The sequence below is a fragment of the Callorhinus ursinus genome, unplaced genomic scaffold (genome assembly GCF_003265705.2).
Source record: "Callorhinus ursinus isolate GAN/ISIS: 27379988/994484 unplaced genomic scaffold, GSC_fseal_2.0 scaffold32, whole genome shotgun sequence".
NCBI classification, from domain to species: Eukaryota; Metazoa; Chordata; class Mammalia; order Carnivora; family Otariidae; genus Callorhinus; species Callorhinus ursinus.
This window is the reverse complement of record NW_027397094.1, coordinates 7,382,395-7,399,349: the sequence shown is the minus strand read 5'-3', so window position 1 is coordinate 7,399,349 and position 16,955 is coordinate 7,382,395. Positions and strand designations below refer to the sequence as shown.

At 41.1% G+C, this 16,955-nt stretch overlaps 1 protein-coding gene across 6 annotated transcripts in view; it reads left to right on the top strand.

The window, feature by feature from the left end:
* RNLS (renalase, FAD dependent amine oxidase) overlaps positions 1–8,584 on the top strand; it is a 268,671-nt gene extending 260,087 nt beyond the window's left edge. For 2 of the 6 annotated variants that reach the window (XM_073878973.1, XM_025850994.2), the window contains exon 7: positions 6,288–7,985. In XM_073878973.1, the coding sequence (XP_073735074.1) occupies positions 6,288–6,440 (153 nt within the window). In that variant the 3' untranslated portion in view covers positions 6,441–7,985. The other 4 variants (XM_073878974.1, XM_073878977.1, XM_073878975.1 and 1 more) reach the window with 4 other exon arrangements.
* Positions 8,585–16,955: the final 8,371 nt, after the last annotated feature.

Sequence of the window (16,955 nt, the reverse complement as noted above, 5' to 3'; positions counted from 1 at the left end):
GAGTCGGTATACACCAGGACACAGTCAGGAGGTTGTTTTCACACATATGAACACGGCTATTTGGGGTGGATTAACATTGGGACCGCCACTGCAACCCCTTGATATTTTAATTAAAAAATTATGTGAGGACCATTTGAGAAAAGAGTATGAGTCCTGGTCGCTGTCTGGAAACCTTTCTTCCCTGCCACAGAGAAAGTGCATGACCAGAACTTGCAAGACGGTATCAGCGGCTTGGGGAAAATGCCAGAAAGTACAATCCAGTGGAGCACTCATGTAAGAAATGCTCTAGGAGGCACAGAGGACAGACTGTGATGTGGGGAGGAGCACGGATGTGGACAACTCTTGAGTTAGAGTGGAGAAGTCATGCTCTATATGCGAAGACATTTTTAGAACGGCTTAACCAGTATTCCTGTTTTATGTCCTTTCTAGTTTTGCAAAAGAACTACTTGTAGATAAGTACAAGAGAACTATTCTAGTAAATATAAAGCTATGTGTCATGTTGCCACCATTTTTCTTCCTCACTGGCGCATAAAATACTGGTGCTTCTTCCGGTTGACCGTGCCTTAGATTCAGTGAAGTGTGGTATAATTTACATCTGTGACAAGTGAGGAAATGCAGGAGCAAGAAGCTAATTGTTGAAATGTTGTCACATTTTCTTATCAGGTTGGTTGCGCATCTAGGATTAGAACCTGTGAGACCTCATCTTGCTGTGCCCACGTGGATGTCCCTTAGTGCCACGTTTCGGAAAGGTTGGTTTTAAGGAACCAAATCATGGGCTGGACAGCTAATTAGAATGGATCAAATATGGCCATGCTCGAGGCCACACAGCAAGATTGTTCTGTTTGGGTAGATGCCTTGACAGTCCGAGGATGAGCTTTTGCCGTCAGCTGAGGTGCGGAAGGAAGAATGCATGTCACCAAGTGTGTCGCTGGATTATTTCTTGCTAATTATCACCTTCATGTTGTTGACAATCTCCATTTTGAAGTCGCCGTTAGCCTTCTGGTCTGCTCCTCTCTCTTGTCATCTTTAATTTTGTCCTCACACCAGAGGGACTCCTTGTGTGTATTTTTACAGCCAATAGTCACAACACAAAGAACCCATTAAGTTAAGCCATGTGAAGATGGACAATATTTAACGTCTGTGACCTGCAGAATCAGCAGCTTTGTGTGGTTCTGCTTCATACCTGACACATGATATGTTCACGTGAAACAGTTCACATGACAAGAGGACAGCCCTGAATTTGTCGCTATTGAAAGCATCCTAAATACAGTATCTCTTCCATTTGAGCTTCTGCCAGCTCAGTGGGAGCCTCTGAATAACATTTTTTGTGTAGATGGTTCCCTTTGAAGACCTTCATTTGATCAATTGCATGTACAATATTGTCTTTTTTTTTAACTCAATAAACATTCATTGCATACATAATAGAGGTTAGGCACCATCCCCAGCCTTGGACACAAGGATTGGTGCAGCCCAGCTCCTGCTCTTTGAGGCATGCGGTCTAGGAAGGGAGACAAATCTGGACGTAATTCCAGTGCAAAGCAGCAAGTAACATCACAGATAAAATAACATGCTGTAAAGGCTCTTACCCTGCCTGGCAGAGCACGAAGACCTCAGCGCAGGTGACATCTGTGCTGCTTCTAGAAGGGCAGCGACGAGGGGGAAATGGTATACCATCACCCCGCAGGACGGCTGGCTCAAAGTCACAGAAACATGACAAAGAAGGGCATGTTTGAAGCATGCTTCAAGGGGAGTCCACCTAAATGCCGTGAGATTGATTTCCTCCCCAAACTGCAGACTTGGCCAGTCAGCAACCCAGTCTTCCAGCCACGTGACCTAGCATCTGGCATGTACCAGTCATCAAATGGAATTACACGGCACCGACAAATTGTTACCTCACCCTGGGCAGAACGTTCTCCCTCCAGCTCCCTCCTGCTTAATACCTGTTAATGTGCAGTAGTGATGGTTTATCTGCACAGGGATGTCAACTGGAATGTGTCATAACTTTACCACAAATGGAGATTTATGTGTGTGTGTGTGTGTGTGTGTGTGTGTAAACTATATAGACATACACGTGTATGTATATATGAGTACATGTGAATGAGTTATCCCATTTATGTGATTTTCTATATGCATTAAGCTAAGAGACCATCAAACGTTTTTGTTTTGTTTTAAAAAACCATACATATATATGGTCATGCATTATTTTCTATCAAACAGATGTCCATCCGTGTATATGTATATGAATGAGTTACCCTGTTTATATGAATTTTCAGATGCATAAAACTATCAGTGACTATCAAACATTTTTGTTTGTTTTATTTAAATTAAGTCTTCAGGGGCGCCTGGGTCGCTCAGTCGTTAAGCGTCTGCCTTGGGCTCAGGTTGTGGTCTCGGGGTCCTGGGATCGAGCTCCGCATGGGGCTCCCTGCTCAGCGGGAAGCCTGCTTCTCCCTCTCCTGCTCTCCCTGCTTGTGTTCCCTCTCTCGTTGTGTCTCTTTCTGTCAAATAAATGGATGAAATCTTTAAAAATAAATAAATAAATAAATAAATAAATAAATAAATAAATAAAGTCTTCATGGAAATATTTCTGAAAGTGTCAGAGGGGTGAGTTCTGGAGTCTGCGTGCTCTGTTCGGATCTCTGTTTCTTCACCTCCTAGCTCTCTGTCCCTGGGCGGGTGACAATCTTTCTGAGTCTCAGGGTTCTCCTCTATAAAATGAGAATAGTAGTAACAGCCTCATAGGGTGGCTGTGTTCATTAAATGGGTGCACATGTAAAGCATATGTATGTGGCAAACATTCAAGAAATGCTAACAAGTAATACTTTGTGCATATTAGAACTGGTTCTTGAATATTGGGGCCCTTATCATGAGCACTGATGATTGTGGGAAAACATAGCTGGTACCCTCATGGCCTATTAAAAGTCAGAAAATGATTTGCCCCTCTACTCAACGGTCCCAGACTGCCAAGCTTCTGCTCAGTCTTGTCTGGTTTTTGAGTGTTTATATAACATCCCTTGTTTTCAGACTACCAGCTATCACACTCTGAAATCATTAATATGCATGAGAACCTAACAGTTTTCCCTTAGTGTTTCACTGGCAAATCAAATAATCCAACCTGTTTAAATTCTGTCTGAAGTAGGAATTTAGGGGTACCTGGGTGGCTTAGTTGGCTAAGCGTCCAACTCTTGATTTCAGTTCGGGTCATGATCTCAGGGTTGTGAGATCAAGCCCCTCATCGGGTTCCACGCTGAGTGTGGAGCCTGCTTGTCCCTCTCCCTCCCCCTCTGTTCCTCCCCTTGCTTGCACAAGCACTCTCTCAAATAAATAAATACGTAAAATCTTTAAAAATTAAAATAAAATAAAGTAGGAATTTAAAGGCTCTGACTGAACGCCCAAGTCTGTGCTTCAGTGTCCACACTCTGTGTTGTCTGTTTTAACCACTCAAAGATCTTGTGAGCCGATTTCAAGATTATTAGCTATGGAAAGACAAATGCTACATGAGCTCCCTTCTATGCAGAATTTAAACTAGTCAGACTCATAGAAGCAGAGCGTAGAATGGTGAAGACTAGGAGCCGGTGGGAGGGGGGAATGAGATGTTGGTCCAAGATACGAAGTTTCAGTTACACGGGGTAAGTCTGTTCCGGGGATCTAATGTGCAGCGACATGACTTAGTTACCAGTACTGTGCTGTGGACTTGAAATTCGCTAAGACGATAGATCATAAAGTGATTCACCAGAAAGAAGGGGGGGGGGGAGGAAAGGAAGGGAAAGGGAAAGGGAAAGGAGAGAAGTGAGGAGAGTAAATTAAAGGAAGGAAAAATGATAACTGAGCTGATGATATATTAGTTAGCTTGATTATGGTGACGATTTCACAGTGTATACATATGTATATCAAAACATCAAGTTGTATGCCTTAAATATATACAATTTTTATTTGTCAGTTACACTCCAATAGAGCTGTGTTCAGTTGCAATTGAACACAATAAAACTATGGTATAATTTTTAAGTAGGCTCCACGCTGGGTGTGGAGCCTCATGAGGGGCTTGAACTCAAGACCCAGGGATCAAAACCTGAGCTGAGATCAAGAGTTGGACACTTCACCAAGAGAGCCACCCAGACGCGCCCTGTGGCATAACTTTTAAAGAAGATTATCTGCAGTGTGTATGAAAGATGCTGCTCCGATCAAGTGACCTCCAAGAAAATGAGAGGATGCTCTTAAAATTTTACATTCGTATCTGAGTGACACAGGACTTTAAACATCCATATCTTTAGTGATTCAATGAAGAAATAATTGTAACTAACCTCCTTATTAAAGCTAAATATGGCTTATAAAAAAATCTATGCAAACTTTTTCTGGTTTTAAAAGATCGTCCAAGCATGTACTAACTCAGCTTACCTAGAACCAAATCTCAACCCCATAATCCAAATAGCATTTGATACATTTCTTGATTTTTTTTGGTAATTTTTAAATAAACAACTCCTCGTGGGCCTTAGCCTATAACTTTCCATGAACATATTGTATAAGAGACCAGAACCGCCACGTTGTAATCTGTGTGAATGTCATGCCCTGAAGTTGTGCAGGGAAGCAACCACAAGTGAGATTGACTTTTTTTATATATAAAGGAAGAGATTTTATTGATTTATTTTTTAAGTAAACTCTACCCCCAACATGGGGCTTGAACTCATGACCCCAAGATCAAGAGTCGCATGCTCTACCATCTGAGTCAGCCAGGTGCCCCGAGATTGCCTTTATAATAAGTTTGTGTGATTTATTTTTTAGGGGGTTTTGGTGCTCCAGGAGCCAAACTGTCTCATGTCCAAGATGACTGTATTCACACACCCCTGTCGCCTGCTCATTCTTCTGGCTGCGAATGTTTATTAGCAACATCCTTCCCAATTTTGAGAATATTTTTCTCCAGGAAATAACCTCAATGCCTTTTCAGCATTTCAAATGTTATAAACCTGGTTCTATAAAATAAAATAAATCCCAAACTTTAGCTAATTCTCTCCCCTTTGGCTCATAAATAGTAAATCCTTTTATTCATTTTTTTAAGATTTATTTATTTATTTATTTTAGAGAGAGAGAGCATGCAAGTCGGGGCAGGGGCAGAGAGAGAATCTCAAGCAGACTCCCTGCTGAGCGTGGAGCTCTACATGGGGCTCGATCTCACGACCCTGACCCGAGCCAAAACCAAGAATCAGGCAACCAACTGACTGAGCCACCCAGGTGCCCCTCATAAGTAGTAAATTCTACATTTTTAAAAGATTTTTTATTGTTATGTTAATCACCATACATTACATCATTAGTTTTTGGTGTAGTGTCCCATGATTCATTGTTTGCGTTTAACACCCAGTGCTCCACGCAGAACGTGCCCTCCTTAATACCCATCACCGGGCTAACCCATCCCCCACCTCCTCCCCTCTAGAACCCTCAGTTTGTTTTTCAGAGTCCATCGTCTCTCATGGTTCGTCTCCCCCTCCGACTTACTCCCCTTCATTCTTCCCCTCCTGCTATCTTCTTCTTTAAATTCTACATTTTTAATAGACTTTTGTTTAGAAGTATTACGCATTTTAATTCCGAAACACTAAGTGCCTCTTAGCCTGCCTCTCAGCCATGTCCCTTCCTCTGATTAGTCCCTTTCCAAAACACACTTTTTCCTCTCTTGCCCATGGACTATGGAGCCTTTATGCTTGCTGCTCATTCTCTTTGGAAAGCCCTATTCCTGTTTCTTAAACTCCTACGCGCCCATCAGAACTCAAGTGATATGACCCGTCCCCTCCCCTTTGAAGGCTTCTCTATCTGGGTGTGCTGGGTTGGGTACCCCCAGGTGTTCCCATAGTGCCCTCTTACTCACCCTGTCTGAGCCCTTAGTTGCTGTCATATGCCCACACTCTGTGCTGACCTGGAAAATCCTTAAGGACACATTCCTTCTCTCTTTTCTGTTTCCCTTGTCTAGCACGTCACAGGGACTCCATTATTGGTAAATGATTTCATGAATATCATTTCCCCCTTATAAAAAAAAAAACACTGTACTTCCAGCTAATTGAGCCTATCATGACCTACTAATTTTCAAGTTCTGATAAGTTTGCCAACTAACTGAAAATGTCAACATTTGAGAAGGTCAGCCTGACTACTTGGGTGAGGAGAGGGACTCAGGGGTCTCGGTTTTGTGAGACATGGCGATTTCTTCAGGTGGGTGCTGACATCACAGCACAAGAGGGCAGGGAATGTCAACCACAATCCTTTTGTGTTGTTGTTGTTGTTGTTGTTGTTTTTAACCTTTTTAGGTTACAAATGCTGCCGTCAACTCCCATGGCCAGTTGACTCTTCACCTCAAACCTTTCCTTGTGTGTGGAGGGGATGCGTTCACCCAGTCCAACTTCGATGGCTGCATCACTTCTGCCCGGTGTGTTCTAGAAGCTTTAAAGAACCATGTTTAGCACCTGTATCTTTGTCCTCTGCATGAGCTTTGGGTTTTTGTTTTCACAAGTTTCTGTTATTGATTATTTTGTTTTCTATTTTGTTGAGAGAAATTACTGGAAAATTTTTCATACAGAGTATAAAATTGATTTTATGATTTTGACAGTTACAACCCATGCTAGAATGAAAATGCCTTGTACCATGCACCTTTCATGGTGTTTCTGAATTGTCATGACTACGCCTTGTTAGAGGAAAACAGTGCTTAAGAATAACAAATGGATGGCCTCCCAAAAAAGCCTGTCCAGTCAGAGTAATGGTTCATGTTCCAAAATCCTTATTCTTTTGAAAATTTCCATTCCAAATAAAGAATAATTATCCAATCCTCATTTTTGATCTTCAAGTATGTCCTTGATTCAGTGTTTTTGCCAATTGCTGAACTACAGGATTCCCCCAAACTGTGGCTAACAGAGTGTAATTTCTGTCTCTCTCTAGTTACTGAATGATCCTGAATCGTTGGTCATAGAATGTCATTGTTTCTAGGACAGTATTGTTTGGAGGGCAATTGACTGACAAAGAAACCCCTCTTCAAATTTTCACATAATAACCAGATGCAACTTGACTCTCCAAGTCCTATCATAGTTTTTAACCTTAAAAAAGAATTCAGTCCTAACATGAAAGGTAAAAATTAAATAGAAGCTGAGAGGCAATATATTGATCTTTACCTCTTGCTCTACCGGATGGCTGGTGCCGTTAACTTCAGGTGGTCCCTGGGATGTCCCGTGGCATTTAGAGTGTGTCGAGTTTAATGAATTTAATACAACAAGAAAATTTACTGAACTGGAAAATAGATGCACTTAAAATAGTTCAATATTTGCCAACTTAGAGGTTCAGCATATCACCCACATGCTTCAGTGACCCACCTGCTTCCCGTCACTCGCTGGCTGGACAGAAATTGATCCCCTGCCTTCTAAACCACTACCTGTCACTAAAGGAAGGGGGAACTGCGTGTGATTTCTGGTTTGATGAGATGACTGATATTGAGATTTCTTTCATCATTTTGGCCCATATTTAATTAACATTTGTCTTTCTCTGGGTTTTACCCTGGAAGCATGGCAGAAAAGACATTCAAATGTGTTAACTATCTTGTGTTTAACTGATACCCTTCTGGAGCCATTGGATTAATAACCTCCTGAAGCCTTAAGAACAATTGTTGTATTCGTCTCATGAACGTGCATCCTCCAAAGAAAAGAGCAAAAAAGGACTTATGAAGGTGGGGTGAGTTACTTAGAGAAAAGATGCGTCTAAGTCATTGCTGATGACTATTAATATCTACTCCTTCTAATTCCCTAATAATTCCGCATCTGTTTTGAAAAATCTATGGCACGTACGGGAAAAGGCTCCAAACTGCTTAGTATGTAGATCATCGTTACTTCGCCATTTAAGTCGTTTTGAAAACTCATTTTACACGTAGATCCATCTCTGTGAGGAAGAGGCCAATTGCCTGCCGCTCAAATAAGGAAATAAAATGTATCCACTGCTTGTGTTCTTTATTTTCATTCACCTTTTTCCCTTCAGAAATTGAACCGGGAAGAAAAATATATTGTGCTGGAGGCCATCCTAGAGGGCCCTGAAACTCAGATGGCCAGGATGCCTTGAAAGACCCAGGGCGAGGGCATCCGATGCCCCTGGGAAGTCGGGGTCGCCAAGCATCTGGAGCACTTGCGAAGGTGGATGTATGTGAGCCCGCAGGACCCCACAGCACCGTGGTATTTGCAAACAAGAACTTTTATTAAATCAAGCCAGGCAAGGAAAGCTGCTCTGTTTTGAAAGGAGCATACTTAACTGAGAAACGGCTGGAGCGGTGGGGTGATTTAATACTTGTTAGCTGATAAATATAGCCTTCGCCAGAATAAAACTTTATGATGCAGTGTTGAAAAGCTTAATTACTAAACTGTCTATGCAGATCTTTCTTGCTCAGAAAGCAAGGTTGACAAATTATAACAGTGGAATAGTATTTTTCACCTTTGGCATTTCTGAAGGGGAGAAGTATGTCTAAAAACATCGAGAAAGCAGTAATAATCCCAGACCAGATATTACCGAGGGGGAAAAAAAGACAGTTCCTTGAGTCACCAAGCCTTCTGTGCAAAATGCCATCATCCCCACCCCCTCGTCTACCCACTACCTTGTTAAGTAAAAAGAACAAGGTCAATTTTACATTTATCTGGTATTTTATACTCATCCAAGTACATATACATATATATATGTGTGTGTGTGTGTGTGTGTGTGTGTGTGTGCGCGCGCGCGGGTATATACTTTATATATAATATACATAACAATATGCCAGAAGAGGAGCCCACACATCTATAACCCATTTCTATTTACAAGGCACCACACCGCTGCTGGATGAACGTGGTCACCAAAGCCGAACCAAAATATTAGTTGGAGGTACGGCCCTCATGAGGCTTCATTTCAGAGAGCTAACACTAACGCTGATGTGATAGATACAGGCGTCTGATACGGAATAAAGTCTCCATAAGTCCTGGCTGAATGATGGATCTTCCCGTGATTTTCATTTGCTGCCTTATTTCCTTCCTCCGAGGTCACTGGCTCTGACAAAGAGCTGCATCCTGGCGACGCTGAGTTTCAGCGCAGGCGCGGTTGGCTAAGCGCGCGGACCCCTGCGCACCTGTCCTTCCCTCTGTGAACCTGTCGGGCTCGTCGTTCCCTGTGCCCTTCTCCTGCCCTCTGTCCTGTCTTCTCCCCTTCTGCTTTTTCTTCTGCTTCTTCCTCCGGGCCCAATCCTCCATTCTCAGAAACCTGGAATCGAAGTGCAATCACGTTGTGATTTCATAGTATTTGTGATTCCTTGTTTTAATATACCGCTTTTTTTCCCCCCGAAAATTTAAAGCAGTCAACCTGGCTTTTTCTTCGAGGTGACTGGACAGTCATTATTTTGATTTTCAGAAGTGACGCGAGAATTTAAAACTGGCTAAACTTTCGGGGATCTTGGCACTAATAACCTAAAAAATACACGCAAAGCATGCATGGTACCAGGACACAAGGGACCATCATCAGCAGTGTCCACCCAAAGAGTCCAGTTAGGAGCAGACAAGTCCCATGGAGTGGGAGGCGGGGTAAAGGTCCGCCTTGGTGTCATTGCAGGCAGTAGATAAGCTGCTCTAACTCAAGAAGCTGGGGAATCCAAGGAGAAAGAACTAGGTTTTCTTGGGAGGGGGTTCCTGAACAGATGCGGAGATGTGTCAGTCAAGCGCATCCAACAACGTCCCGCCCTCCGCACCGTACCTGGGCTGACCTGGCTGACTCCACGAGTCCAAACTGCGCATCGCTGTGGTTAAGACAACTGAGTGCTTTCAGTGGAGAAGGCTCAGTGGAACATAGAATGTGATCTCTGGGAAGAAGAAGCTTCAGCAAAGCTCACACGAGCCTGGGGCAGGACTGAGCTACTGTATTCCAGTGGGGAATGTGTTTGTGTTCCTGCCAGGACCATCCGGCCAGGTAAGCCAGGGAAGGTGGAAATTCCATTATGTTCTTTGTTTCCTTCTCCACGGGGACGGTGATTACAATCCACTTAAGAGGCTCATCTGCCTTAGATGAGCCTGCTAGTGAGAGGGAGTCTTTAAGAGAGAGTTGATTTAAAACACATGTAGAATCAGAGAATCTGGGAATGTCTGGGTTTGGACGGGCTTGGAGACCATTCAGACCGGTTCTTAGCCGTCTTGGATTTTGAATCTTCATGAGAAACTAAGGAAACTATGAATCTTCACCTAATGACAATGAAAATGCACATAGACACATAGAATTCACACACCATTTTAGAGCCTGCTGGCTAGCTGCCTATTTTTGTAAATAAAGTTTTATTGCACACAGCCTTGCCCATTCTTTTGTATTGTCTGTGGCTGTTTTTGCATTACAACAGTAGAGATGAGTGATTGCGACACAGACCACAGGGACTGCAAAGCCTAAAACAGTTACTATCTGGTCCTTTAAGAAAAAAATTGCTGACTCCTGTTCTAGAGGGTTACAGGCCTCTGCAATCTATTTTTAGATACTCAGAGGTCTGTGGACCCCAGATTAAGAACCTCTAAATCTCGGCCCTATCACTTTATGTAAATACAGGCTTATCTTAGATCCACACATCTGGTCCATTGTTCCTTGATCCTATGCCTTAGTGTAAATCCTTGAAGGCAAGCCGTGTAGCTTTGCAGTTAAGAGCGCATCCTCAGAAGTTGAATAGATCCGTGTTTTAATCCAGACTGCTCCTCATTGTGGGACCTTGAGGCAGTTAAATAACCTCACAGCCTGCTTCGTCATCTGAGAAAGGAGTTCAAGAATTTTACCTCGTTTATCTCATAAGATTGTTGTGAGGCATGAACATGCATACATCCTTAGCAGAGTGCTGGACACACAGTAGGTGCTTAATAAATGGTTAATAGCAATGATGAACGGGAAGAGGAGGAAGAGGAGGAGCCGATCCTCCTGGTGCCTCCAGGCTCCTGTGAAGGCCAGTATCCTCTGCATTTACATAGGACGCTCGGGAGAGTGGATGGTAAGGTGAGCACGTGTGTTGATCGCAGATACGGCGAAACACAGAAGCTTAAAAGCTCTAGGTTTCTTCCAGCCTTTGTGTAACATAATGGTCGTGTCTACCTGAGACCAGCTATGGGCCACTTTCTCTTGTCCTGCTCCAAGTGGTAGGCAGACACCTGTCCCTTGGGAGGTGAAGTGGTTTGCTCAGCTGCAGGCCTTGAAAAGAAACCAGGACAGGTCATTACCAGGAGTAGGGCAGGTGTAAAATGTAGGAACATTCTCTGCAATGAACACTGTCTTCTCCTTTGCAAGCATGTGTGCAAAAAGCTGCATGCTTGGACAGGCTCCTTCAGATTATTTATTCTGAAACACTGTAAAAACTAGGAGTGAGTTATTTTCACATTCTTAACATGTTTGGCTAAGTATGCAGATTCATTTCCTGTCCCTGGCCTTCATTTTAAAATGAAACCTTACTCCTGGTAAGTTCCCCTGACATGGTGGTGGGCTCCATGACCTCTCAAATACACTACCTACTAGATGCGTGATCTTGGGCCAGTTTCTTATGTCTCTAAGCCTCAGGGTGTTCATCTGTAAAATGGAGATACTAATTTTACCTACCTTAGGGTTATTCTGAGGGTTATAGAATATCCATGTAAAGGGTTTAGCATGTGCTCTGCACCTAGAACATGCTCAATACATTTTAGCTGTTATTATTACTACTGTCATTAGTGAAATATGACTTCTGAAAATAATCCTCTCTTGGGACGCCTGGGTGGCTCAGTCGGTGAAGCATCTGCCTTCGGCTCAGGTCATGATCTCAGGGTCCTGGGATCAAGCCCCACATCGGGCTCTCTGCTCAGCAAGGAGTTTGCTTCACCCTCTTCCTCTGTGATCTCTCTCACTTTCGCTCTCTCTCAGATAAATGAATAAAAGTCTTTAAAAAAAAAAGGAAAAGAAAATAATCTTCTCTCATAAGCACCACTGCATTTGTATAGACGCTTTAGACCCCAGCTAGATGGGGCGCCTGGGTGGCTCAGTTGATTAGACCCCAGCTAGGAAGCCAGGTCAGTGTTTACAAAACGCACCAGGGACTATCTTCAGGTGCCCCTGTAAGTTCGGGCGCAGATTCACTTGTGTTCAGAAATCCTTGTTGACTCTTGAGTGAATGAATGAATAAACGCTCTTAGGGCTTACTGCTGTGCTATTTAACATACACAGCACCCCGTTTCCGAAGAGCCAACCAAATCTTCCCTCCCTTGTGATACCAATCACATGTATACTTACTCATTCAGCGTCTACCTACCACCCAAACCACAAGACCCACAAAAGCAGGGCCTGACATATAAGAAGTAACAGCAAAAATCCGTTGATCCAGCAAATGAATGAATTCAACTAATTAACATTTCTTATTCTAATTTTAGTGAGTACCAAAGGGAAACATTGGCGATACAGAATGATCCCATGGAACAAAAATGCACCAGCCTTGTCCGCAATAGAGGAGATAGTCACAACAGTACCTTCTCTCCACTCGCCCTACATCATTTCTCTTCAGAGTCCATAGGTGATCTCAAAAAGTTCCTACTTTATGCTGCCTGCCAGTATTTGGCAAGTCCTTATTTGGAGGGTGGGAAGATGTGGGAGCGCTGCTGTACCATTTGAAACTGCCTAATAAACACTTATGCTTCACTTCTCATCATTTTGCCTACTATTTAAAGGTTTCTGCCTACGAAGCCAAAAATTCGAGCAAAGTAATATGCCAGACTACAGAAGCCTGCTGAGTCTGTGTTGTGCTATCCTACCTGAGAAGCTGGAGACATACATATTTTGGAATTTATTAGAACCACAGATAATTGAATTACCTGGAGAAGGAGGTTATGTGAATTTAAACTTAAATAATTATGAACCAGAAATCCCTTTTCTGCACCAACTTCTGCATTGCTGTCTTTCCAGAATGCTTGCTTCACTTTTTCTTTTCTTTTTTCCTTTTCTTTTTTTTTTTTTTTGTTTAGTGCCTATACATAGCATATTGTGGTATATGGTATACATAGCATATTAAAGTTGAATAAATCTTACAAAGCATGGGAATTGGGCTTTCACTAGAATATAGCAAGCTCCGTGGGGACAAAGATTTTTGTCTTTTTCCTTTACTGTGGAATCCCCAGTATCCAGAATCATGCCTGGCACATACTGAACACTAATTCGAGAACATTCAGACCATCAGCAATTAGGAAGCTAGATTATGTACTTAAAATGTGTAGCAAAAGAAATGGAAAACAATTTCTAAATTCTGACAAGGGACAAAAAATGAGAATGAAAAATCTTTGAGTCTTTACTGGTGGATACGTAAGCAAGTTTTGTAAAGACAGGGATCATGTCTACATTATCTAAAATGTTTCCCCAACACCTAGCACACAGTAGGTCACCTAGTAGACCCTGAATATATTTTTCTTGAATAAGTCAATGATTAAAAGAAGAAAACGTTTAAGTGAAAACGAGCACTACATTCTAAAAAAGCCAGGAGAAACTTCTAGAAAGACAGCCTGTGGAAGGGTCCGTCTCTGTGTAGTTGGTGTATTTGTGCGAACACATTGTGAGCCAGAGTGGGCGAGGTGATGCTTTCCCCATGGAAACAGCGTAGCTCACGTGGCAGCAACTTCTGCTCCTGTGGTTAATTACCTACCAATAACAGGCAATGAAGGATTATTGGCTTACGTTTTCATTTTCTTGGTATTCTTTTATTAGAATTGATTTAAAGGTGGCGAAAGTTAGACCTAGTATAGTACTCTCTTCTATCAGACAGTCACAACCTCAAACTCACGCATGGTTTTAACCATTATAATAGGCCATGTTTATTTACCCTTTGGAAAATAAACTATTTGCTGCAAACCAAAAGATTGTCAGAAAACAAAATGTCAATGGTACAGAGACCATTGTGGAGGAAAAAAATCGGTAAATGTCACTCAATTGAGAAAATTAAGCTCTGTGTTACAGGAAAGACCTAAGACAATGTGCCTGTAATTAGGAAATCCATTCGTTCGATAATTCATGTTAATAGTTGCAATAATAAAAACCTTATAATTATTTCAACAGATGCTGAAAATTGTGTCATAAAATTAACATAGATTACTGGTAAAGGCTTATGGTGAACTCAGAAAAGGGGGCCACTACCTTAGAGGGATAGACTATTCTAACACCATAACAAACATCGCAATTAAGAACAAATCACTAGAATCATCCACATTAAATTGGGAAGAAGTCAAAGCTCCTCACATCACTGTTTTGAAATTTCTAGGGAATGCATTAAGGCATGGAACATTTTTTAAAATGTGAACATAGGGAAAGAGAGACAAAATAGGGGATGTGTGGGTGGCTCAGTCAGTTAAGCTTCTGACTCTTGGTTTCAGCCCAGGTCATAATCTCAGGGTCTTGAGAGAGCCCCACCTCGGCTTGGCGCCCAGTGCGGAGTCTGCTTGTCCCTCTGCCTGGGTTCCTCCCCCTGCTCTCTCTCTCTTTCATAAATAAATAAAGTCTTAAAAAAAAAGAAAGACAAAATAGTTATGACTGCCATCAATATGTTTATACTCCGAGAAAACTCAGTTGAACTAACTTCTGTAATTAATGAGAAATGGCTAGGGAGGCTAAATACAAATATGCAAAGACCAGTAACTTTTAATCGTGTAATCAATGCAAATATATCTTGTATGGATTTTTATTAACAAAAAACATAGAATGCAAAGGAATATTCTGAGAAGATATATCCAGAATTTATACAAGGAAATGATTTTGAAATTTTGCCAAATGATATATTTTAAACATTTGAATAAGTAGGAAGATATACCATATCCATGAAGGGGAATAGTAAATATTATTAATTTTTTCACTTTCTTCTAATTAATTTATGAATTAAACATAATCACAATAGACAGTTTTAACACAAAAAATAATTCTAAAGTTCATCAAAAAAATTTACAGGTGAAAATATCTAATAGTTTATGAGCAAGAAAGTCAGAAACCTGGGACTTATCAGCTATTAAGACATACTGTAAAATTAGATAAATGAAGAAGTTTACCATTGGTTCTAGAATTGACAAAAAACAATGAAAACAATGGCTGTAAAAGCACTCAATGTGATAAAGGGAGCATTCAAAAGGAATGAGAAAGGACAATTTATTCAACAAATGATTTGAGGAAATTTGGCTAGCTCTTTGGTAGAAAGAAAGAAAGAAAGAAAGAGAGAGAGAGAGAGAGAGAGAGAGAAAGAAAGAAAGAAAGAAAGAAAGAAAGAAAGAAAGAAAGAAAGAAAGAAAGAAAGAAAGAAAGAAAAAAAAGAGAAGGAAGGGAGGGAGGAAGGAAAGAAGGGAAAGAAATCAAATGTGACTCTATCCTTATACCGTGCATTACAATAATTTCCAGATGGATTAAATGGATAAATATAAACAAATATGCATTCCCCTAAAAAACAGAGGAAAATACAGACAAATATTTAAAACAGATCAATTATTCAAACACTACTTTAAAATGATTTATAGTAAAAGTATATTATGTGCTCACCAGGGAGTCTGCTTTTCCCTCTCCCTCTGCATTCTCTCCCCTACTTATGCTCTCTCTGTCTCAAAGGAATAAATAAAAAATCTTAAAAAAGAAGTTAAAATTTTGGCATTTTTCTTTCTTTTTTTAAGAATTTTACAGATAGAAGAAATTGCTATTTCTTACAAAAGGGGGAGAAGACCATTTACCAATCTATGAGAGCGAGGCCCCCTCTCTCATTATATTTCTTTTCTACTTAACATCCGACTTAACAGAAATGGCCAAAAAAGAGGAACAAAATACCCACACAAATCAATATATATAAACATGTTTTGCCTAGTAAGTAATCAAAATATATACACATATGTATGGATGTGTGTGTGTCTATGTATACATATATATATATATGTGTGTGTGTAAATACATACTTTATATACAAGAATGTATAAATAGTATATACTTATATATATATATATATATATATACACAATCATGTTCTGCTTCATGAGTAAACAAAAGTGTACAGGTTAAAAACTGCAGTGAAATGCAAATTAGCATCTTTTAAAAAATTACTAAATTCTAAAAAGAGATCAAGAGGCACAGAAGTTAAAATGCTCACAGCCTCTCTGCATCGTAACCTGGCAGTGTGTATAAATGTGGTTTCTTAAGCATGTTTTTGACTCAATAATCACACTTCGAAGAATCCGGCTCAAAGGAATAATCAAGGATGCAGACAATGATTTATTTGTAATATGTGCATTTCCAGTACTAGTTATAATAGTGAAAAACTGGAAACAACCGAAGTCAACGGTAATAGGAAGTGTTTGAATCAATTCCAATAGATCAAAACAGTGGCATGTAATGTAGTCACTTGAAAAGGTGCTTCCCAAGCACATTTACCTATCTGGAATAATTCTTATGATATATCATTAAGAGAGGAAACCCAAAATATGTAACATTCAGACCGGAACATATTATGATCTTCATTCTTTTACAACACACGGTGTGTATAATGTGCATTTCTGTGTAGACATATATGAAGACCAAAGGAAATACACTGAAATCTTAACAAGGTGCTCACGGTGGTGGGATTTTGAGCAATTGTCATACTTTTTCTGTTTTTTGTTTTCTCTGTTTTATACTTTGTCTATAGCTTCATGATGAGCAGACAGGCAGCCAACTGACCTTGTTTTAAGGTGCTTCAAAGGGCAGAGCTAGGACCAGGGGCAGCAGGAGAACAAGTGAAGCTGGTATTATCAGAAAGGCACTTCCAACAAGCAGAAATGGCCAACGTGGAGCAGATCTCCGGGGGCTTCTCTCTGCCATCCTGGGAAGTGTCCCATCAAAGGCTGGGTGACCACCCACTGGAGTATTCCACAGCGGGAATGGGTCGTGAGGACTCTGCTTCCCAGGCCTGGCTGACTCCGGCCATCTGGCGGGGGGAGGGCGAGGTGGTAGAA